The sequence below is a fragment of the Triturus cristatus genome, chromosome 10 (genome assembly GCF_964204655.1).
Source record: "Triturus cristatus chromosome 10, aTriCri1.1, whole genome shotgun sequence".
NCBI lineage: Eukaryota > Metazoa > Chordata > Amphibia > Caudata > Salamandridae > Triturus > Triturus cristatus.
Window position 1 is genome coordinate 286,167,321 of NC_140593.1, and position 24,312 is coordinate 286,191,632.

Consider the following 24,312-nt stretch of genomic DNA (forward strand, 5'->3'; position numbering starts at 1 on the left):
TTGGGCTGACTGATTTAGAGAGGATGAGGTCAAAAGGGATTTGGTGATGATCAGACCAGTCCACTTTGATAGTGCCAGCAAAGCACATGAGATCCTTTCCACCAAATGATAAAATCCAAGGAGGGCACTTTGATATGCTTGTGTTTCAGAGAGTGCTAAATTAAGTGGTTGCCAGACAGTTTAGGGTGAATTGACTTTAGGGTCACCCCAGTGAAGATTAAAGTTGCAGAGGAAAACGTGGTGATGGTTATGAGCTGAGAAGTCAAAGTCCATGCAATATTCCACATAAAACCTGTTATGGCCTGGTGGTGTTAGATGATGTTGCGTCTCATCGATTTAATGGCTAATGTACGGCATTGACAAGTGGGAAAGAATGAATCCCCATTTTGTCTGCAAGTAATGGATGCAATGCGTACAATATAATAACTAGGTGGGAATCAGGATGTCCATTTTGATTTAGGATGCTTCACAGAACCACATCTTTGACATGGTGCATGGGAATCTAAATTCTGGTCCAGTATCAAGTCAGCAATTTCAATCTAGTGCTTGACAACAGATCTGCAGTTGTAGAGTAAACACCAGAAGTTGAATGTGGAGGGGCATTCCTAAGAGGAAGACACAAACAGAAAAATCTCTTTATGGAGAGCCCCCTCATTTCTTTTGTTTTGTGTTTAGCTGCTCTGAGCATTGCCTCTCTCTTAATTTCATCAATTAGGCATTTGATAATCCTAGACAAAATACCAAGGCAAGGCAGTACCCTACCTGGGGATTCTAGGCAATTGATATTCGGGGTCAGAACACCAAGGCAAGGCAGTACCCTACCTGGAGATTCATGGGTCATCTACTGGAGTGGAGAGACACTAAAGAGGCCGAAGACCCTGCTGATGACTGCTGTTGAAGGACAATGAAGAGTCTACATCTGGTGATCTATAACAGAACAGAGACAGAGAACTGCTAACCTAAAAGAGTCACCGCCCCATACCTATACTTCTACATGAAACATCTGTTCCCTCCAGCAAGTGCGCCCGACAGATCCAAATGTGGAGGGGCACAGTTAACATAGCTGGCCCTGCAAACACATAATATTGATGATAGGACTCAACATAAATCCGTCTGGACCAAACTCCCTAAGCAAAAAGAACAATAGGCACCCAAGGTATGCACAAAAGAAAGGAAGAAAGAGAGAAAGTAGTTAGAGAAACTCCAGATCAGGAAATTTAAGAAATCTTCAGTGGAGACGGCATATGCATGAACCAGATATCTTGATAAATGGAAGGGATTCCCAAAGTGCATGTATAACATCAGACAGCATAAAAACAGGGGGGGGGGGGGGTGACAGACACAGTCAAGCCAAATGAGGTTGCAGCTACACCTACTCATTCCCAGCATGTGAACCACCCCTCCCCAGACCACTGGGTTCCTCCACAGGAGAAAGCCCACGGGTGATCAGCAGTCGGTCCTTGGCTCCCCAGAGAGTGGAGCAGAATCTAGGTCACCAGATGATAATGAGGAGGTTTTTTTTTTTTTAATTATTGCTTTTTCCATACAGTGTATACAAACAAACATACACAACAAAACATTTCGGGCATAGAAGTAGAATCAGTTGGACAGTATATCATTTCGACATCAATACATGACATAATTATTTTTTCTAACAATGGTTCAGTCGGTCAATGACGTTACAGCTTGGTGTGTGCAAAGATAATCAGTTAGCATTACCCAGAAGTCTCTAGGTCTGGAACGAGAGGGCAGTTCTTCCTTGTAGGTCTGTAAAGTATCTTTATAATATATCATATCTCAATGCCACTGTTTGGCATTAGGAGTGCTCGTATCCCCCCAGTGTATAGAGACGTGCCTTTTAGCTAAAAGTAATGCAATCACACAGAATTTGTGTTTCAGGGATTTTAAGGTTGGGACCAGGCCCAGGAGACAGACCTTGATTGTACAATCTATTTGCGTCTCAAGCATCGTACCAAGCAGAGTTGTGACATTTTCCCAGTATTCTCTAATATCAGGGCACTGCCACGCTAAATGAAGAAAATCTGCATTATTCGCATTGCACCTTTGGCGCTGCGCGTTTTGTCGAAGCCCAAATCTACATAGCTTTTGCGGAGTGTAGTATATTTGGTGGACATACTTATAATGTATAAGTCGTAGATTTCCATTTGGGGTGAGCATGCTAGTTAGGGAGCAGCTGGTATGCCATTCCTTCTCAATAATAGGTGTATCCAGGATCGTATTCCACCTGTCAAATGCTTTGGACGCCTTTCCCCCTATATCTGCCTGAGGCAGGGCGTATAATTTCAGAACCAGATGCATATTGTGTGGGTTTTGAATAATCATTTGGAGAGCTTGTAGGGTAGGTGGTTCCTGTGGGTACGTGGGGTACAATTGTTTGATAGCGCCTTGCAATCTACAATCTGTGAAAGTAAAAAGCAGTGTGGGATTACCGATATAGTCTAGCTGATCAAGGTCTATGAATATACCTTTGTCATATAGGTCGTTCATAGTGTCTATTCCTACTTTTTGTAATTGCTCCATGCCCACCTTCTCCTGCGTGACTGACAGTTCCGGTGGTGTTGTAGTGGTAGTGCAGGTGCGTATAATGGCAGTTTATTCGCAAGTTTACCCATCCACTGCCTGGCTAGGTTTGTGGTTCGGATCGTGTTGATCTCATTTTTGCAGACGTGTGTACGTGAATGTGGTTATATGTTGCGCAGTGGTATCGGACATGCATTGCCATCTTCAACCGCTGTATGCGGTAGATACTTGATCAGATGGTACCAGTAATGCGCGTAATGTGCCTGCGCACATAAATAATACAACGAAAAGTCGGGGACTTTGAAGCCACCTTCTGAGTAGGGCAGAGTCAGTGTATATAGATCTATACGCGCCTGCTTACCAGCCCATATGAGTCGAGAGATCATGGCGGCTATCCTGCGAAATAGGGTTGTCGGCGGTGTAATAGGGACGCTATTAAAAAGGTAGAGAAGTTTAGGCAGTATAACCATCTTAACAACGGCCATGCGATCTGCCAATGAAAGTGGAAGTTTGATCCACCACTCTACTTAATCTTCTAATTTACTAATAACTGTTCCATAATTTTCACGAAGAACCACCTCTGGGCTACGATGGAACCAAATCCAAATATTTAATGGAGTCCTCTTGCCATTCTAGAGGAAACTCTGTCGAACAGGGTCCGGTAGCGTCTGTCAGCGGTATGATGGTCGATTTATTCCAGTTGATTTGGAGTCCTGAATGTCTCCCAAATTTAATATATTCCCTAATAAGGGGGGATAGATTTAGAGCTGGATCACGGACATATAGCCCCATATCATCGGCATATAGTGAAATGTTCAGTGGACGCTGCGGAAATTGCAAGGCCATAATCTTAGGACATTGCCTGATTTTACATGCCAGAGGCTCCACTGCAATAGCAAATAATAACGGCGACAGTGGGCAGCCCTGTCGGGTGTCCCTTGTAATGCTGATTGGGTCGGAAACATATTGATTAACCTGTATCTATAGGTTGCGTGTATAATAGTTTAATCCTTTGCAGAAAGATGGGGGGGTAGCCCCATCCTCTGCAATACCGTGAATAGATAATTCCATTCAACTGAATCGAATGCTTTTGCTGCATCCAATAATACTGCAGCAGTTTGCAGATCGGGGTTAAGTTGATGGAATAGAGCGAAAAGGGTACGAATGTTGTGTGCTGTAGATCGGTTGTGTATGAACCCTGACTGGTCCGGTAATACTATGTTAGGCATCAGGGGTTGGAGTCTAGTGGCAATCAGTTTAGCCAAAAAATGTTCATCCGTGTTAATCAGCGACAATGGCCTATATGAATCACAATATTGTGGGTCCTTATCTGGTTTTAACAGGGCTATAATCATAGCCTTCCGCAAGGTAGGAGGCAGTATCTGCTTTTCATGTGCATCTCCATACATCTCAACCAAATGAGGGGCTATCAGATCGACGTAGGCTTTGTAAAATTCATTGGTGAAGCAGTCTGGGCCTGGGGCTTTACCATTGGGTAGAGATGTTATTATGGTAGTAACTTCTTCGACCATAACAGCTTGGGAAAGGTATTCTTGTTGGGAGTCTGAGAGCCGGGCTATGGCCACATCTTCAAGGTATTGTGAGATGTCCGTAGGTGTAGCTACCTTCCGGGTGGTATATAGATCCCCATATGCATCTATAAAGGCCTCTAGTATACCCGCTGTGTCATAATGTGTGGTATTTTGACGATCAGTGTGGTGCGACCAGTGCAAATCTTTTGAGCCAGTGTTCGTCCTGGTCTACCGCCCTCCCCATAGGATCTGGCCACGCTTCGTTTGGCGAGATATTTGAGTTCTTGGTCAGCATAGTCTTGGTATTCGGTAATTAGGTTCCGAATCTCACCCAGAAGTGCCAGATTCTGAGTATGTTCATATTGTCGTTCCAGTATCTTAAGTTTCACCTCACGTTGAGTAAGTTGCTGGCATATATCTTTGAGGATACCTGAAGTAGCGCGAATACATACCCAGCGGATCGCCGCCTTGAAGGCCTCCCATAAGAGACTAGGGTCATCTACTGAGGACTGATTTAGTGTGAAGTATTCTTCAATTGCCTTCCTAATGGTAGGTTCATAGTTAGAGTCTAGCAGTGCCTTAGCATTAAATCTCCAGACATAGGGAGGAGGGGTGTATGAGGGGGGTTGCAGCGTTCGAAGAATGGGCTTATGATCAGACAATGTTTTTGGTAGGTGTTGTACGTCGGCTGTCAAGGTAGAAAGTTTTTCTGTTGCGAGCCAGTAGTCAATACGTGACCAGCTGCCATGTGGTCATGAATAGTGTGTGGCTTCCGTAGTGTCGGGGTTGCGCAGCCGCCATATGTATACCAAGTTGAATTCTGCCATACCCTCTGTTACCGCCTTCACTGCCCGCTTGTGCGGTTCTCTAGTGGCTCCTGAGCGGTCGACTCCCTCTACAATTGAGAGATTGAGATCACCGCCCCATAGTATTTCCGTTACGAGCAACTCTCTAAGGGTGCGCCATATATTACAGAAGAATTCAGGGTCATCTATATTGAGACTATATTTATTAATTAGCGCCACTGGGTGCCCTCGTAAATGTCCCGCGACTATAATGTAGCGGCCCTGCTCGTCAGTTACGGTGCGATCTATAATGAAGTGGATGCCCTTTTTTACTAATATGATGACTCCCAGTGAGTAGGAAGAGTATGAAGATGTGAGGACAATTTCAGCCCATTTACTTTCCTAAGGGGCATTCATTAGTTTTAGCCAAATGAGACTCTTGCAGCACTGCCACATCTACTCGGTGCCGATCAAGGTAAGCAAAAACTTGTCTTATGTTTTTTAGGGTTATTTAAACCCCTAACGTTCAGGTTAAAAAACGAATCTGTGATGATTTTAGTATAACTTCAGTAGGTTCGCCTATAACCAGGGTGGTGAGGAATCAGATAGCTATCTTTCATGCGTACAAGTAGTATTACACACATCAATTTACAATCATTTTGAACCATGTGTACAGTGTAATAATCATTTTGATGCATTTCAGCAACATCCACCCGTAAAAAAAAAACAACCCCGTAAACCCCCCGCCCACTTCGGCATCCCAATCATGCCAAAGCCATGCCCATTTAAACAACAGTGCCATTGAACTAACCATTACGGGGAGCACCCTCGGGGGGCGGGGGGGCGCTGAGTGCTCGTCTCAACATCTGTATGAAAAAAAACAGATGTGGTCGGGGAATAAACGTTTCGTACGGTGCATTATCAAGCTACATCAATCCCATAGTGGATCATAGGTGAGTCAAAATGTCCTGCCCTGTAAATGGTAACAGTATTGTGAGTGGATCTACAGTCCAATATTGACTTTAGCGTGTTGCATGAAGGAGATAGAATACATGCAGATCCCTAGCAGACATCATATCATAAACAGTTATCCCCAATAGAGCAATTAAGATTAAGTAGGCCATAGCGGAACAATACCTAACAATTAGCCATACCACACATTTGAGGTGCTGTTTTAACTTAGCATGGCGTGAAATATTGCCTCCGTATGCGTCAAACATTCTATCAAGGGAAAAGGGCAGGATATAACAGTGATCAACATCGTTAAAAGTCTCACATGCGCACTGAGCACATAGAGGCCCCTGCCCCACGTAATGAATGGGAATGTCCAGTCAGGGAAACACAGGACAAGATATACTTTAGTAAGGATAAGTCAGTGTAGAGGCAGAGAATCATCGCAGTTTCGATACATAACAGATCATGTGTGGAGAGATACCTACATTGCGTGACATAACAATTGCAGAGCATAGGAAATACTTTACCACCCTATACAGGGAATCAGTCCAAGTCCGGATCAGATGTGGCTGTAAGGTGGACCCTGCGGGCAGAGAGGGTCTTTTTGATAAAGTCTTGTGCTGCTTTGGATGTTGCGAAAAATTTTGAGCAACCATCTTGTGTGATGCGCAGTCTCGCAGGGTACAACATCGCGTATTCGATCCCCAGTTCCAGCAGCTTTGTTGTGATGGAAGCAAAGTCTTTGCGGGCCATTTGCACCGCCATCGTGAAGTCGGGGTAGAAGGAGATGTTATTACCTTTGTAGTTTATCTGTTGTTTCTCTCTCGCCATGCGTAATATAGTGTCCCTGTCTCTATAGTTTAGGACACATGCAATGTTGGGCCTTGGTGGGTGACCCGGGACAGGCGGAGGTGCAAGGGATCTGTGTGCGCGTTCAACAACAAGCAGGCTAGAGAAGTGTTCAGCTCCAAAGATGTCACGCAGCATGTCTTCCACGTATGTCTCCAGCCTACCCGTGTTGGTGCTATCCGGTATTCCAATGATGCGTACATTATTACAGCGGGACCGGGCTTCCAAATCTTCATTTTTCTGTTGTATGACCGCCAGTATTTTGCTCAGCTCCGCGCATTTGCATGCCGTTGCACTGGATTCATCCTCGACCGCAGATATGCGTACCTCTGCCAATCTCTCGCCGTGCTTGTCAAGTTTGGATGCCATGTTATCCACCCACTGTGTGAGAAAGTCTAGTTTGCCGTTGATAGCTTGGAGGCTTTGTTGAATGGCTTGTAGGGTGGTGTCCATCTTGGATTGCTGTGTCTGGTCCGAATACAATTCGGTGTTCGAGTGCGCCATCGTCTGCTTGGTGGAGCGTTTGTTTTCAAAGGTCAGTTTCGGGTGTTGTCGGTCGGTTTTCCCATTATAACAGCGTCAATTTGGTAGATCTAGTTTACGTATGTGGCTGCCTGCCTGTATCAAAGGGGACGCAAGTGCAATTGAGAAGTAGAGTGGCGGCAACACGCAGCACCTGTACTGACTCACACTTCCTCGAACTGTGGGGTCACCGTGTTAGTCAACCTTGGGCAACATTAACAAGTGAGGGTAACCCCAGATCCGCCTCTACATATAGCCATTTTCGCAATGTTCTATCGTTGCGGCCTGGCAGTGTAATAAGTGGTAGCAAAAGCACTGGAGTATATCAAAGTACGCCACGCGTGATGAGTCACCAATACACAGGCTTGTTAAGCTATCCGGAGATATGCGCACCAAGCATATGTGACTTCGCCAGGTCGCGTAAGTGTTGAAGTGTTTCCACGGACCGTTGCAGGCAAGGAACACAGCGCGCAGCCAAGTCCAGGGGGCTGCAGGCTGCGGCGCCGGGTGGGGATACCACATAGCAGCAAGCTCCCTCCAACTACACAGTCCGGCAAGGGCAGGCTCACACCAAAGATAGGGACCACAAGGTTTGTGGGCAGTGAATATAAATCGCTGGGGTTTGTTGGCGCATGAGGCCCACACCGCGCAATTTCTTAATATCGAGTCACCTGCCCTGCACCCTGGTTATCTGTCCTGTGTTCTTAGGGTCGATAGTATAGCGCTCCTCGCAGGGGGCCAGCCGTCCTGACAGTGTCACTCTCACCTTCAGCACACCTTCAGCCCTGCACCGCCATCTTCACGGCACGGACGCTGCCAGCTCTGCTGTGGCCGCCGCCATCTTGTGTGCTCGTCCGCAGCCTGGGTCCCGATTTTTTAAAGAGGAATTTCTGCACAGTGACTGCCTCCCCCGCGCGTTCGAAGGCAGCAGCGGGAAGCCAAAGGGTTCCGATGCGATTACCAGTATTTATTTTCTAAGAGGACACACCAATACCGGCAGTCTGCAACAGGATTGTGTCCCTGACTGGCAGAGCGGCACTAACGTGCATCCATTCCGCAGCGTGCCCTCTAGCGCCCCCCGATAATGAGGAGGTTTGGCCAGTTTCCGACTCTCCCTTTCCCACCGTCGCTTCACCCTATGCTTGGAGCAGTGTCTTTAATGGCCAGTCACCCAGGCATGGAAATAATGAGAACCTGCTCCCATGTACTGGTTTCAGCCCCTCCTCTAACCATCCCATGCCTCCCAAGAGGTATCGGAGAACACCATGGACTAGAAGATCATCTTGACTCTGGCAGGGTACAAGATCATGCATCATAGGCCCATTGCAGTTTGTGTTTAAGTTCCTTAAAGGATTTCCTCATGTGTTTTCCATACAGGTTGTATTCAGAGAATACTATGATACAGGCAGACTCAAGTGAACCTGGTCCAAGGTAAGTATACGTCTCAGAATTTCATACAGTTTTTGGAAGTTGAGGATTCTGGCTATGATCTGATAGAGTAGTCAAGGGGTGTCTATGTACTAGCTGGAGGTGAGCCCGCTCAACAATGAAAGAGGGAGATGGAATGATATCTTTCAGCAACTGTTTGATAAATCATTCCAGTTGTGTGCCCTCTTCTTCATCTGGAAAGCCCATAAACTGCAAGTAATTAAGTTTGCATGGCCCTCTGCATCTTCTACTTGGACTTCAAGGGTTTTGGATGTCACTGGTAAGCGGGCTACAGATGTCCGCAACATCTTAACACTACCCTCAAAACCTGATATGTGACCTTCAGCCTCAGTAACTCTGTTAATCACATTACTAAGGTCCTGTCATATGAGCGACACGTCAATCTTCAGCTTCCTGGTCTTGCTGTGGAGTCTGCAGATGATCTGCTCTCGGAAGAGCGAATAAATAACTTATCCAGCTGGGGAACTTGGGTCAGTTAATGTTTGCCACTTTGCAGGAAATAATCAATTGGAGCACCAACTCCAATGCACTACACCGGAGCAAGCAGGGGCAAACCCCAGCTGAGTCCCCTACTTGGACCCACTATCCGGTATACCAAAGGGTTTGCTGCAGCCAGACGGCGAACCTTCATCCCACCACGGGTGTGTCCAATCATCATGTCCCTGATGGGGACCAAGTCAGACACTCAGCCAGCAGCCTGTGCCACCCAAGCCAGGGTTCTCACGAGATTCTATTTCCCAACCTGCTCTCTTGCAGCACGAGCAGTCGAGAGTGCAAACACAGGGGCCCCAACCCCTGGGAAAGCACAGTTAATCCCTCTCGCCCCAGCCACATCGTGTGCTCCCCCACACCTGGGATTCAAAGTTGCCCCAGGGATGAGGCAGGCCCCCAGACCAACTCAAGGTGCCATGGGGACGACCAAGCTCACCATTTGCCGGACACAAGATCCCCACATTTAGCCAGACCAAAGGTCTAGGTTCAATGAGCTCTCTCCTCACTCAAGCACCATCCAAAGATAGCAAGTTCAGAACCACTAGTCCATTCCAACTGCGGTGTTGGCCTGTGCAACTACAGCAGTGATCTGGGAGAATCAGGTTCCAGACACAAGGCACCATTCAGGCACTGTTACTTTAAAGGTGGATAATGTCATGGTGTGCTGGTCCAAGTGTATGCTTCACCACAATCCGCCCAGTGAGACCAGGGTCCAGGCCTGCCAGTTCCATGATCTGGGCTTCTGCCTCAGTGCTGTGCTCCAAACGTTTTGACATAGGACAAAGCTTGCAAGGATGCAAGGCTGCTCAGTCAATGGGATCTGCCTTGGGGCTTCGGCCATGGGCATGCCATCCTGACCTGGTGCTGTTGGCAAATTCTTAGTCATCGCTCACAGTTGATGGGAACCCGCTCGTAGCAGCATAGGAAAAACCAGGATCTAAGGGCCTCTCTATCTGCTAGCCTCTGGTCGTGGTAGATGCAGTTGCAAAGGGAGTAATGACTGAGTAGTTCCACTGTGGTGATGGTATTGTTTTGAATGGAAGATGCAATTACCATTGAAGCAAATTTCCAACAGGCAGTAACAAATAAATGAACTGTTGTTCTGCAGAAGATGGACATCAGGGTCCCGGGTATCGGTATGCAAAACTGGTCATTGTTGTCCCAATGGGTCTTCAATAGCTGGAAAGAAGAACTTGAGCCTAGGAGTCAGAGGGATTTTGCATTCAGTAGTGCAATGCATTAAAAAAACACCCAGGAAGGGCAATACAATAGCCAGGAGCTGCTAAAGTAAGGAACTGAAGAAGCAGGGCTAGAAACAGGTAAAGCAAAAAAAAAAAAGCTTCAGAAAGCTAAGACAGGGAGGAGTCAGATGATGCTGGCAAGCCAAATTGCTAAATAAACGAAAAATGCAAATCCTTAAATATTAGGCAGGCTGGAAGCTGTACTGATGCAGTGTCAGAGACGTCTTCCATTTTAGACAACATGTTCACTGGAAGATGATGGAATGCGCATTCCCCCTTTACAACTGGCAGTCGTTCGCTCTTGTAGATTGTGGAGTGGTAGATGGCAAAGGTAACACGGTGGGCGTTACCATGCCCGTCTGTGCCTCATTGACACCTGCATCCATATTGCCCAAATTCAGGCTTCCGACAATGGGACTGCATCACTGGTAACTGTGTCCGCACTGCTGTATTTAAGCACCCCAACTGTTGGTCAGTTCTCCCTCGCTTCACTTTCTGTCAAGTCCCACGTCACGAGAATAGAAAAATGTATCCCGAGGAAGAACATAAACAGAACTGGGGTCAAGAAGGTGAATCTCTGGCATAATCTTGATTAGGATGTCCGTGGCTATTTTTAAACTTCTTTTTTTCATTTTCGTAGAATAACTATGAGAACATCCGTTAGTGTCAAAACAAATGCAACTTTCATTTATTTACATTTTTTATTTTATAGCAGTACAGTCCCAGAGCTCAAAGGTTTTACATGCAAACAGAAGGAGTACACAGCAAATCTGAGTGATAAAGATCTTTACTGACAAAGGCAAGACGGACAGAAAGAATTGTGGAACAAGTTAGAATGGGACCGGTCACCGTGGAGTCTGCAAACCAGTAATGTGTTTGGGATAACGCAGAAAGATGGGAGCAAGAGCTCAGTGTGAACCACGATGCCCTTCTCAAAAAGGGTTTTCTGTGAACCTCTGTTTCACTTATCACCTGGCCCCCTGTAACAAATCTGCTCTACAATGCTCGCCTTATGTGGGGGTATTTTCAAACAGGCTATGGCTAAATTACTCTCGATGGACCAATGACAAGCTCGGCTTGAAAACAGAAAAACAATTCACTGTGCTGCGAGTTCTTTATTTGATTAGGTGAACAGCTTTCCAGTATTAAAAGAGGGTAAAAGAATGTATTGGTATTTACAAACTAAATTTTAAGTTTAATTGAAGGATTTGTTTAAGTTAAATTCAAAACCTGGAAACCACTTTGGCAGTTGTGCTTAGATACTGATGCATAAAAGGTTCAAGACACTGATCAAAGCCATACAGCCTAACCAATAACGCCATTCATAAAGCAATCCACTGACCATATGAACAATGCACACGAATGTCGCATTCACAGACATAGTCTGTGCGGTGTACATACATGACTTTGTGAATGTCCTATGTCCCTCTATCGAGTGGCCACAGGGCACAGCAGAAGCCCATGCACTGCGCTCACTGCAGAGAGTTGTGCCCTATGTCTCTATATCTTGTATGCACCATGCCCCTGTACCAATTGCATTAGCAGGCATGGTCAAAGGCATCGGATACATGTCACCGCAGACCATGTGCTGTATGCTCTGCTGTAGCATGGCTACAGCAAATGTCCTGCTTAGGCTGTGTCTAGGGAATGGACCCAGACCATCATCCCATGTGTCTTGTGTTCTGTATCAAACACCAGTGATGTCACTGCTGATGTCATTAGTGAGGTCATTAATGATGATCTAAGATTTGTTTTATATTACACCACGTGGGAGGTCACGTGCCGTGCAAATGAGCCGCTGAATAAAATTAGATAATTGATTAATTAATAATTGATTAATATTAATGGGTTTTCAGGTTTTGAATTCTAACAAATAAATGCTTTTTGAAAATAACGTACATGCGTTTCATACGTACCTGTGTGTTTTGGTAAAAGCGAGTTATATTCTCTCGTGTATACACCATCATTTTTTTTCTGCCATCAAAAAGCCCTGCACGGTCATACGTTTGCATGACATACTGATGGAAGGAGTGCGTCTACGAAGAACGTGCATCTCCAGCTACCAACCCTCTACAACCTCCAGGCCTCCCAAAGGACGACGGGAAGAAACGAGCGGCAGTTGTGATGCATTGCAGGTGAGTCATTACCATTTAAATGAAGTGGTTAAGGAGGGGAAAGCGCATCCCCTTCGAAGCATCATCCCTTGACATCTGATGCATGATCTGCCTAATCTACAGTCGGGGTTAGCTAAGTGCTTGTCATCCTGCCACTCATTTTTTACTATTTGGAAACAAGCCACTTCTAGCCATGTGTCTGGCAGGCAATTCTGTAATATAATGTTTCTGTTTTTTCTTTCAGTATTAACAGTGGTTGTTTTTCAATGTGCACTACTATAAATGGAATTCGGCTTTGACAGGTAAAAGCAAAAATGTGATTATAAAACTTACAATGATTAGGATATTCAGAGGCGGCCTTGCAAAATATTTCAAATAAATGTATCATTTACGATAGGGTAAACATTTTAGTTTCACAAGGAGCCGTAATTTAGATGTTTTTAATTGAACCAAGTAAGCTGCACAAAGATGTAATCCACTCGACAATAAAGGTGTTCAGAGAACACATGCATCTACGCAGACAATATTATTTTTACTAGAGCAAACCCTGTCCTAATTCGGGCTATGATTATGCGAACATAATGCGTTGAAAGAGTCATCTGGGTCATATCTATATATTTACATAAAATATCTAAGTCATCTTTTTCTGTGATAAAATAGCTTGAGGGAGAACTGAGAAATGAAAATGTATTATGAGTAGGACATCTACCATGTTAGCTAAATCATTATAGGCTGCTGCAGCGGGCTTTGCTGGACATTAACAGCCCTCTCCTGCATCAACGACCCAAGCCGAAGGTAAGGGCCTTTAACAAGGGAGTGGACATTTAATGGTCGCCATAGCGGTCTATAACAGACTATACAGCTATGAGAACATTCTGCCCCATGAGAGCAGAATGTCCTAATTACAAAACACACAGAGGTCTCTTAGAGACCAAGGGGGTGAATCCCATCGCGGCACCAAAGCCTTTGCTTCATAGCGGTTGCTGTGACTGTTCAACAGATAGCAGCCAAGCGCAGGATCACGGCAGTAAGGTGTGGATCATTCACAGGAACTGCAGTGAAGGGATGTTTAAGTTAGCCCCTGGTTCTCCCAGGACTAGGCAAAACTCCTTTTCATTGTTCAGCCTAGCCAGGTAGACACAGGAGCTCCTTCCGTGGCTCCACAAATTACAAGGGGCTTTAAAGCACTTTAGGAAACAAGGAAACACAAAATTACAATGAAATCAAAAGGTTCAACTAGTGCCATCAACATGATAATCAAATGATAAAAAAATATCGTGCAACACTGAAAATAAATACAAAATCACATTATAATGGCACATTACGGATTATCGTCCATAAAAAGATAACTGCCCAAAGCTTACTGTAAAGAACTCATGTGACAGGAGGTTCATGGACTCTTCTGGATATAACCCTAGCTCTCAGCTGTAGAACGTGAAAGAAATCAGCACTCACCTCTAAAAGGGTTTAATATTTCGATATTGTTTTCTTTTATGTTCTTATTAAAATTCATTTTTATTTTATTTCTATTTCAATGCTAGATTTAATAACGTTACATATAGGAGTGCAAGAATGTTCAGCCAACACGTTTCGCTCTGGCCAAGAAAGCCCACGATCTTTTCCATCGCTGGCCCGATGTAATTCATGTCACAATTCAAAGACAGAGGTTTTGGTGCTGGGGAACAACCTCTCATTCTGAATGGATAGCTGGTGGCCGGTCCAACCTGGTTCCTTACCTAAACCAGTGCTCAAAGCTAGAAATCTTGCAGATATATTGGATACCAAGCAGTTTTTTGAAGCACAAATAAACTCGGTCACCTCGTCTTGCTTTTTTATCTTGAAAAAGTTAAGGAAAATTCTTCCGGCAATCCCTACGAACCTAAGGAAAATGGCGGCATCGGTGCAGATATCCTCAAGATTGGACTACCTTAATGCTCTCTTTTCCAGTTCTCCCAAGCATAGCATTCAAAAATTACAGACTGTTCAGAATGCAGCAGCAAGAGTACTTTGGGGTATTTTTAAATTCGATTCAGTTTCCACAGCTTTACTCAATCTTCACTGGCTACCAGTGGCCAAGAAAATCCAATTTAAGTCACTTTGCATCGCCTTTAAATCACTTAAAAAGCTAGGGCCAAAGCAAATGGCAAACTTTTTTAAGCCATGCATACCTGCACGATCCCTTACATCTGCCGAACATGGAAACAATTGTTCCTAGAGTTAGCAGGGCAAGGTGGGGGAGGGCAAGAGCTTCACGGCCTCAACAACTAAGCTGTGGGACTCCTTGCCCACCTCGCTAAAACAAAGTCCATCCTGTTAAAATTTAGAAAGGGCCTAAAAACCTGGCTGTTTAAGACATAACTCCCATGCTCAGTCCGTCCTGATCTGTAACGGTTAAAGGCAGCGTTTAGACACCCTAGGGTATTTGTTGCGCTTTATAAATCCTTCACCATCATCATCAAAGGGAAATAAGCACTGCTATAGCTAATCAATCTCGCTTTGCTAATGCTGCTTTTTGGCCACCATGTGTGCACATGGAGGTGCGCAAGGTGGCGAACTTGGGATTTAGAGAAATTACTCAAACATTGCTCCTGTGCATGTATGCACACACAGGCAGGCCATACTGTAATGATTTTTCTTTTTTTCCCCAAAAAAATCATTCCAAGACGGTCGCGGCACAGGCACATATACTCACGGTTATCTTTGAAGGTTTTCAACACCATTTAAAGATGACTGTACACTGAATCAGTGTGGGCAGCTGTTAGAGTGCCAGGGGTTGAGGGCGCCAGTGGATTCTTGAGGAACTCGTTTTTAATAAAGAGAATTGAGAGCTCTTACAGAAATGCATGGCCTGATGTCAAAAGTAGATTCTTTCATGACATCCAGTCAAAACATGGTAAGACCGAATGGCTACTTGGGTGGAACAAACACACGAACAGCAAGTAAAGCCAATGAATCAGGGGACTGGAAGCGAAGTAGACAAGAAAGCGGTCGAATTATGAGCAAGGGTGGAACATTACCCACTCTAAGTCTATATTGGGTACAATAGGTCTGCCTGCCAACAGACAGCTAACGCCGCCCATAGGCGAGGCCTAAATATGTAGAGAAGCTAAAAACAAAGGCATTTTATTAACTGTAATAGAAGTGCACTGTCTGCTGTGGTGTTAGTGATCACAGGTGAAAAATATTGTACACGAGCATGTGTCAAAACACACAAAAGGTCAAGTCTTTATGTGATATACTTAATCAATAGGTGCAATGTGATTCTAGAAAGACAATAACAAATTTGTGAAATGGTGACATAAATTAAACCCCCCCAAAAAGTAATACATTCAAATTTAGGAGAGCAGTTTTCTATCAATAATTGTCGTTCGTTTAAGCATCATGCAGTATGTTTCTTGAGATAAAAATGCGTTTCCATTAATCACTATTTAATGTTTATTTTAAAATGGGGTGTTTGGGTTTGTCTGGTGGAATGTGGTCCTGTGCACATCTTGTTTCTTACTTTTAGGTATGCATTTATGTTTGGGTCAACTGCCTCATATGATATTGCCATTTCCTTCCCCGCTTTCACATTCCCTCACACGTGTCTCTGAGTCTCCCTATCACAAGTGGTTTCCTTCTGTCTCAACGCGCTCTCACCTCCAATCCTCGAAATTCTGCTCATAAGACAGTCTCCTTCAATACATGTACTTGATTTGACACATTTTTCGGATGTATCGGATATTACAATGTATTATATAATGCACTAAGTGAAATTGGAGTTCAACTTACCATATTTTTTGCGGATGTCATCAGCCTTTACTTTTCTCTCACTTTTCCTATACAAAAGATAAATACATTTTACTAGTGCATCAAATACCTTCAAAAACCTTCATCGCCATTTCAGAGCATGAAATGTACCTACAATGATCCCATCAATAATGCACCAACAAGCATACATTGTAACAATGAATTCCATTTGGGTAAGCACTTCAAAAACCATTAATTAGCCCATACTTCGGGGTTTCTGCCACAAATATCAATCCTCTATCAATCCAAACCAGTGAATCAAATACCAAGTTAAACAGACAAGACAAGGACAATAGACTGAGCTTTTTTTAAAGCGGATCTCAAAATGTATAATACTTCTAAATACATTACAGGTTCCAAAGCAAAAGATTTAGTATATAATGTCAAGCTTGTTGGAGGCTTTTGTGAAGCTCAGGTCATAAAGGTTACATATCCAGTGCTTAATTTGAGCTTGTGGTTGTCGGTGGGGACCATTGGCACCCATTTTGAGGACCGGCACTTATTTTTCCTGATCGGACATTTCTCGAGAGCAGGAGAGAAAAACACACAAAGGGAAAAGCAGGAGGAAGAAAAAGACGGAAAAGCAGTCACAAAGAGAGAAACAAGGAGTCTGCAAGAGTAAGTTAAAGGGGCATTGTGTTTCATAAGGGATTAATGAGGCACGAGGTGGAATTGAAGACTAAGCAACCTTGGTATTTAGAGCGCTGACATTATTTGCATCGGAGCAGAGCTTTGGGCACTGGTACACATTCTTTTACAAACTAAGCACTGCATATGGCCCATCTTTGGTTTAATTTCGACATCATGTAGTAACTAAAGATACCTACCTTATCTAGAATATACTAGGCGTGGGCGGTGAACTCTGCTCCGTTCGCAGTGTTTTCCCCACTCCGTGGAGTATGAAGAGTTGCGAAAAATTCGCGGAGCTGAAATTTTTGCTCGCTCACGCGCGCCAATGTTAAGTTGGTGAACGCAAGTGAGGAAAATCCAACGCAAGACTACTTCTCATGGAGATTTCTCAACGCGGGTGGTTGCGGATGGTCACGACCACTCGCGTTGAGAAAAATACGTTTGCGTTGAGGAAACTGCTGCTCGAGTAGAAAATCTACTCGAGGGTCAGAAAGAAGCAGTGCCCTCTTTGCGCTGCACATGGTGCCGTTCGCATTGATTTTTCTGCGCGGAACAAACATCCTGCACTAAAAGTCAAAGCGCACGACCTAACAAACTCCACCGATTGCGGGCCTCTGTGTTGTACAGTGGTGTTTTTAAGTCACTTTACAGAGAACTCCGCCCAGGCCTTGAATATACCACAAAAGCAGGTGTAGCCTGCTAGATTTATCAGTGGTAATGCAGTGACCTGAAAAGACAGGGCCTCGGGCAAACATCACCAGCTGTTTCCCCCTTGTGACAGCCCTGTATATTGTCACTTATGAGATCATGTGGACTATCAAGTCCAGGATTCCATTTTCTGTACAATGCAACTTTCAGTCTGATGGTTCTCAAATAACTTATTGAGGGACACTAAATTCAACAGCATATGCTGCAAAACTCAATTAGAAGAGTGATTCATGGAAAGGTTTTCTAAGCGACTATTGCTCGGTAGGTGGTATAAAAACTGTGCTAATGTAAACAGTGGAGAACAAGAAAGAGCAATAGCAGCTAATACAACCCATTATTGCTGATACAATTCACTACTGTAGTACTGTAATCCTGTGTAAATGTAAGCTTCTAGGTAGAGTGAATAGAGAGTTACAGGAAGTAGGGCCAATTGATAGGGGTTATAGTTATGTCAACAAACATGGTCAGGACTCAATAACCTTGCAGAATAGTTTATTTGATGAAGTACACGAACAGCACACGGTAACCCCTGTTGACTGCCTAAGATCTCACAGCAACGGATCTGGAACACTCAACCGGAACCCTGGATGAACATTCCACAGCAGAACATAACACACATCTTCCCCCTTAACTATAATGAACAACAAACTGAGAAATAAAAACCCAAATAGTAAACCACAAACGAAAACTCAAACTAAACAAAATAGGATTGTTAACGATTGAACTAAATAGCCGAGGACAATGTAAAGGTCCTGTATTTATATAGCAACAACAATTGTGAAATAGCACAGTAAAGGTCTTGTGGTTATATACAACAACGGTTGTGAAATAGCACAGCAAAATTTGACACCATGACAATATATTAGTTCAGAACATAGTACTGCAGGTGAATTTGACAACTTTAACAATATAATATTATACAAGCATTAGTTCAGAACATAGTCCTGCAGGTGCTTGGCACAGCTTGTAGATATTCTGCCCATCCTCCTTGACGAAATGGGAACCGGTTTATGAACAACATGAGTATTTGCATCCGCACTCTCATCATGAGCAGTGTTAGTGAACTCCATACTTGACAAGACCACACCATCTCATCTCATCTCCACTCTCACAACTATGAGGCCCCGATCTCGCAACCTGGTCTTCATCCGAATTGTCAATTCCACACTCGTTTCCAATCCACCAATCTCCAGAAATACTCGTGCTTCAAGTAGGTACTCTGGTGAAAGCACTATCCACCTCCTGCTGACCATCCATCTTTTTAATCAAGGCAACACTCCTCTTGTTCCACCATTCCCATTCTCCACCAACATTGCGTAATTGGGCACTTTCACCACCCGCGTAACAGGACAAACATTGAACAGTTTAGCTTTTGACCTTTATGGCAAATGTGGTGTTAAAGGGTTTTCAACGTGCATATGGTAGCTTCCAGTCTTGTAATGAAATGGCGATTGATATGAATAGAGAATCAAGATTTCATTAAAGACAGAGAGGCTAACATTATCCCACCCACCACTTCCCTTATAGTAATAAGAAAAGGGGAAAGGTGGGGAAAAAAAGTTATGTTTGTGCAAAATAAGACATTTTCCTAACGTACTTCTATATTCAGAGGTATTACATAGTTCTGTATTTGTTTATTGTTCTTAGATGCTTGGCAAAAATAGAAGAAAGAAGAAAATGAGCTGGACAATTTCACGGAGAAGAAAAGATTAAGAAAAATAACGTTGAAGAGTTTTATCACATGTAAAAGAGGTAGTGTGTTCTATGAGGGGAATATTCATGGCCTAAGGAATTGTAATTCTAGATAGTGTTTTTATTGTTTGTAAGTTCTTTAAAGGTGCAGCAGGAGTGGCAATTAAAAGGTTGATGCACAATGTCAGCCTCCGCGTCTTTAATTAAATATTGATTCTCTATTCATATCATTTGGAGAAATGCCATTCCCACACAGGATGAGGGTTGGTGAGAAAGCCCTCCAGTGTTGGTCGACACAGAGTGATGCAGCTTTTATTTATGCTGCTTTCTGTCCGCTCTGGCAAGGCATTTTTTTCTATTTACTTTACCCGCTTCATTGTCCTAGATCCTTTAAATAAATTTCACATACGCTTTGCTGCTTTAAATACAACTTGCTTCCGCTTCAGGGGGCACGATTACAAGACACATACAAATCTGTACAGTTTTCTTTCCTTTGGACATCCAACCTTGTTATTAACATTGTAGAACTGCTTGTTAGAGTAAACTCATCACTCTTCGCTTGGTTTGAAATTGTGACATGTTCTGTAGCCAGTTCATTTTGGGGTTCAATATACCATACATCAATCAAGCATTGTTCTTTCTAACTGCCTCTGGGCAATGAATAGGGCCTGATGTCCAGGGATTGGCTGTTGATTTACAACAAAACATACACCCAACATTGTTAAGATTTTTTGTTGCATGCAAAACTTTATCATTAAGTAATAGTTGTGTGTTTTACCATTGAATACTTCCAACGATAGTTACAGAATGCTTAAACGGTATTAATGTACTGTTTCAGCAGGATGCCTCAATGTGAATCATTTAGCATACTCGGGGAGGGGTGTGTAAGGAGAATTTGAGGAGTACATATGTCAAGACTTCAATTGCCTTTTTTGTGCATGAAGTATACCCAGACCCAGTTTTACATTATGTTCGTTTAAAATAAATGGCCAAAACATTAGTTTGTGCATTTAAGCAATATGTACAATACTGTCCTTTGATTATGTTTTCAGGGGTGATATTTTTGATTATAAAACAAGCAAAAGTTCAACCTGCTCAATGTTTAGGAGAGCCATGGAGCTCTAACATGCACTGGGCCTTCCACCTCAAGTTTCCGCATGTTGCTATAGTCTTTTATTGAACGTATCCAACAATGTATCGACTACATTCATTTTAAGTAAAATATGCATATTCTAACGCACATTTCTTCACTCATTTACAGTCACAAGTTTTAAATATTGTTTAAAAAACAGGATGTTGCATTGTCTGAAGACCTTATAAGGCTTCTCTACTTTTATGCAAGTATTTTAGCAATATGAAGATAACATGTTACATCCAGAGCATACATCAATAATAAAAACAATATGATATTCGTATGGTCAATATGTCTTCAAAAGCGTCACTAAACATAGAGACGATGTTCAGTAAAGACAGCTACTATGCAGGCTTCCTTCAAGAATCACTGAAACATTCAGGTGGAGCTGATTTATTCTAATAGTCGGATGATTAAGTTCAGTAGAAAATATATTCGCCCAAATCCACCTGTTATCATCTTTTTAATTTTACTGATAATGATTACCATCCCACTGGTATTGCTGAATGTTTCTAGACTAATTGAGATTTAATTATATGATTGGGTTCCAGACACTTTTTTTTTAACTCCAAACTTCAAAGAGATGGCAACAAGTACAAGTGGTGGTTTTACAGTAGAAATCATGTGCAATAAATAAAGCAAAATGAAAGTAACCTACTGATTGATAATGTTATATTCATATAATGAGAAGGTCAATAAAAAGATACATATTTAAAAAAAATTCTAAACAATAGGAATATTATTAAACATTATAATGTTAAAAATAATGTACTTCATCTTGAAAGTAAAATTGCTTTTGGATCACATGTATACTTTGAAATGGACAATAAAACTTCGGAAAATTATGGGATATTGAAAAGATTTTATGAGAAATAAAGGCATGCACATTAAGGTCTTCTTTCATACAATACGTGGATATCAGTGAATGACACTTCTAGCATTCAAGGATTCCTTGTGCATTTCTGTTTTCTCTTTTTATTAAAAAAAAAGCCTTTAAAAAAAGAAGAACGCTTTACATGTGGATTTAATATTCTAACTCTGACATTAGGTTTTCAATTCACACTTATGGCCAGGCTAAGGCATAGACGGATAGCCAGGGTGCAGAACACATTGCAACTTCCACCCCGGCCGAATGAAGCCTGCCATATTCAGAGCACAGCTGAGATCTTTATGCCTTCAGTGGAACAGCAGTCATGGTGGTTGCTCTGAAGGTACTGAAAGGTTGGTGCATCACCATCGTCTTTCAGGCAGCAGTTCAACACACTTTTTTGTTTTTCAAAAACAAACTCCCAAAATGTGGAGTTTGTTACTAAAATGGAATAAAACAATTATCCCAACACTCTGGAAGTATATTACCCACAAACTGGCAGTTTTCTAGAAGCTTGCGTGGGGAATTAATTTTTTTGGGGTCTGGTATTGACAGATTTTTCTTGGTGGTGTTGGACAGAAAAAAAACATCAGCCTGTCCGCTCTAAGTAGGGCAGGCAGTCTGATGTTCTTACTATGAGTATGTTTGACAGCAGAGCCATTGGATGCACCGATGATTCCACTTGAATCTAAATAGGGTGGTGGACATTTGATTTGCTGGACAGGGTAGTCAGCCATGTTTTGTCCTTCAAACTCTGAGGGCCTAATTATGGTGGTGAGTGGGCGGTCAGATGACTGACTGCCATCGCAGCGGGAATGAGACTAGCCGACAAAGAGTCGGCGGTCCCACCCACCATAAAATGATTAGACCACTGTGTAGGCAGTCAGAAACTGCCTTTTCCTACTTCGGCATATGCTGCAGCCCAGGAAAAGGGCCGCAGCACATGCCGCAGTGGAAAAAGTTTGTCAACATGTATGCACCATGTGGTGCCTGGCACACGGTGGATGGATGTGTGGAGAAGCACTACATCCATGCACCATGTGGGCAGTGGCCCACGGGGTACAGGGCCCTTCTTAGGGCCCCCAAAGTCCTTGTCTGGCTGCCTTTTCATGGCGGTGGGACTGCCATGAAAAGGCAGTCGGAAAGGAATATCCTAATACCCATTGTAGGGTTAGGAATCCCACCGCCGCCACGACGGAATCTGGGATGCTGTAGGAGGCAGCGGTACTATCCCCCATCCTCAGCGCTCTGACCACCAATGTAATCCGGCAGTCGGACTGATTCCCAGGATGTAGGACAGACCTCCACCGATGTCTTGGTGGCGGTTTACCCGACATTGAAATGACTCTTTAAATCGAGAATTTAGTCTACAATGTACCTAAAAAGATTGCATCATTTCCAGAGCTGTGAATTTGCAAAAACTCTGTGGTTACTATTTTTGTCAACAATCCCTTTTTATACTTTGAAGGGATTTCAGGCAATATTTAGCATATTCTTCATTGTACTGGATGACTGTGGATGACTGTGGAACCAGTTCTTATTTTTTGTACCGGTTTTGTTTTATTTTTTAGGTCGAGCCTGGGCAGCGCATGCGCTGCTCTGAGAGGCATGCTGTATTGAGGTAGAGACTTGAAGCCCCGCCCACTCTCCGCCCATATTTTTTCATTGGCTTGTGTCATTGTCCACTGTAAACTGTGGCTGTTCATTGGTCAAAAGGCAAAGTAGTCCCTCCTTAGCACCGCCCTGTCTCATTTTGTATCCTCCCATGGCAACACCCCCTGTTAAGCGTCTTGTTACTGAGTGCACTTTAATCACAGCCTCTGAGCACTATTTTCTCAAATAGCTTTGTCGTGCCTGCTGTTGCAGGCAGGACACGCTTTCTCCTATCGCTTTTTTCAAATTTTTATAGCAAGCATTAGCAATGCAAAAGGTCTTGCATTTGCGAGAGTTTAAGCTATTGGCATTGTAAATGACAATGCCTTTTATTTATCGGTTTTAAAAACAACACATAAATAAAAGGCATTGTCATTTACAACGCCAATAGCTCAAACTCTCGGAAATGCTAGACCTATTGCATTGCAAATGCTTGTTTTAATCGGGTTTCAACAAAATCACAGATATAGCTGGTGATCAGAAAGGGATCACTGAGGAATAGTTTAAAGGTCGAGTATCTTGTAAAACCACTCATGCCTCTTATGACTTAACCTCTCTAGTTCCCCTTTTTGATCCATACAGGGAGGTGAATACCTAGTTGGTTGTTAAAAAGGACCCTCACCCACCAGTTTTACTTGGGGCATGATTCATCCTTGGGTCCTCAGCCAATCAATCTAATGCAATGGTTCTTAACCTTTTGACCTCTGTGAACCATCATTGAATCATTTACATTGTAAAACCGAATAAAGTTTTATGAAATGAAATGAATCAATACTGGAATCTGAGGACCCCCTATGAGTCATTATTGGAAGCCAGGGACCCCCAGCCTAAACATTTCTATGATTTGGACCTCAAAACACTACACAGAAATACAAAAACTAGAATACACCATATACATGATCATACATTAAAATATTTCGTATAATTCACTTATAGAAATATATTCAAATTATTAATGTTGTTTCCTTATTTGTATACACTTTATGAATGTTAACTGATTAATTTAAATATTATTTAATTTTGTAAAACTGTTGTGGACCACTTGAGTAGGCCTCATGGACCCCAAGGTCAAGAAGCACTGATCTAATGTTTTTTGTTGGGATCTACGCTCTTGACTAGCGGAGCTCTTTTTTGGGGGTACAGTGGGATCTTGAACTAAAATTGCCTTCAAGTTTTCCGTATTTGTTTTGAAGATTTGTTATTCAGGGTACCTTTGGCAAGGTTAAAAGCATAAAACAATGTCCTTAGAGTATGCGATGTACTCCAGCATCTAAGGTCGCTACGTTTCAGCCATTAAGATTCGCCTAACAAAGTAGCTTTAACTTCAATCCTGAAGAAAGCCATACAACCTTTTTAGGTGA

General features: G+C 43.1%; 1 protein-coding gene across 1 annotated transcript in view; it reads right to left on the minus strand.

Annotated features, from left to right (window-relative positions):
• LOC146789333 (pituitary tumor-transforming gene 1 protein-interacting protein-like) overlaps nt 1-24,312 on the minus strand; it is a 182,761-nt gene that overhangs the window by 37,307 nt on the left and 121,142 nt on the right. The window contains exon 6 of the mRNA XM_085631164.1: nt 16,251-16,297. Within this exon, the coding sequence (XP_085487290.1) occupies nt 16,251-16,297 (47 nt within the window). The remainder of the gene's footprint in view (nt 1-16,250; nt 16,298-24,312) is intronic.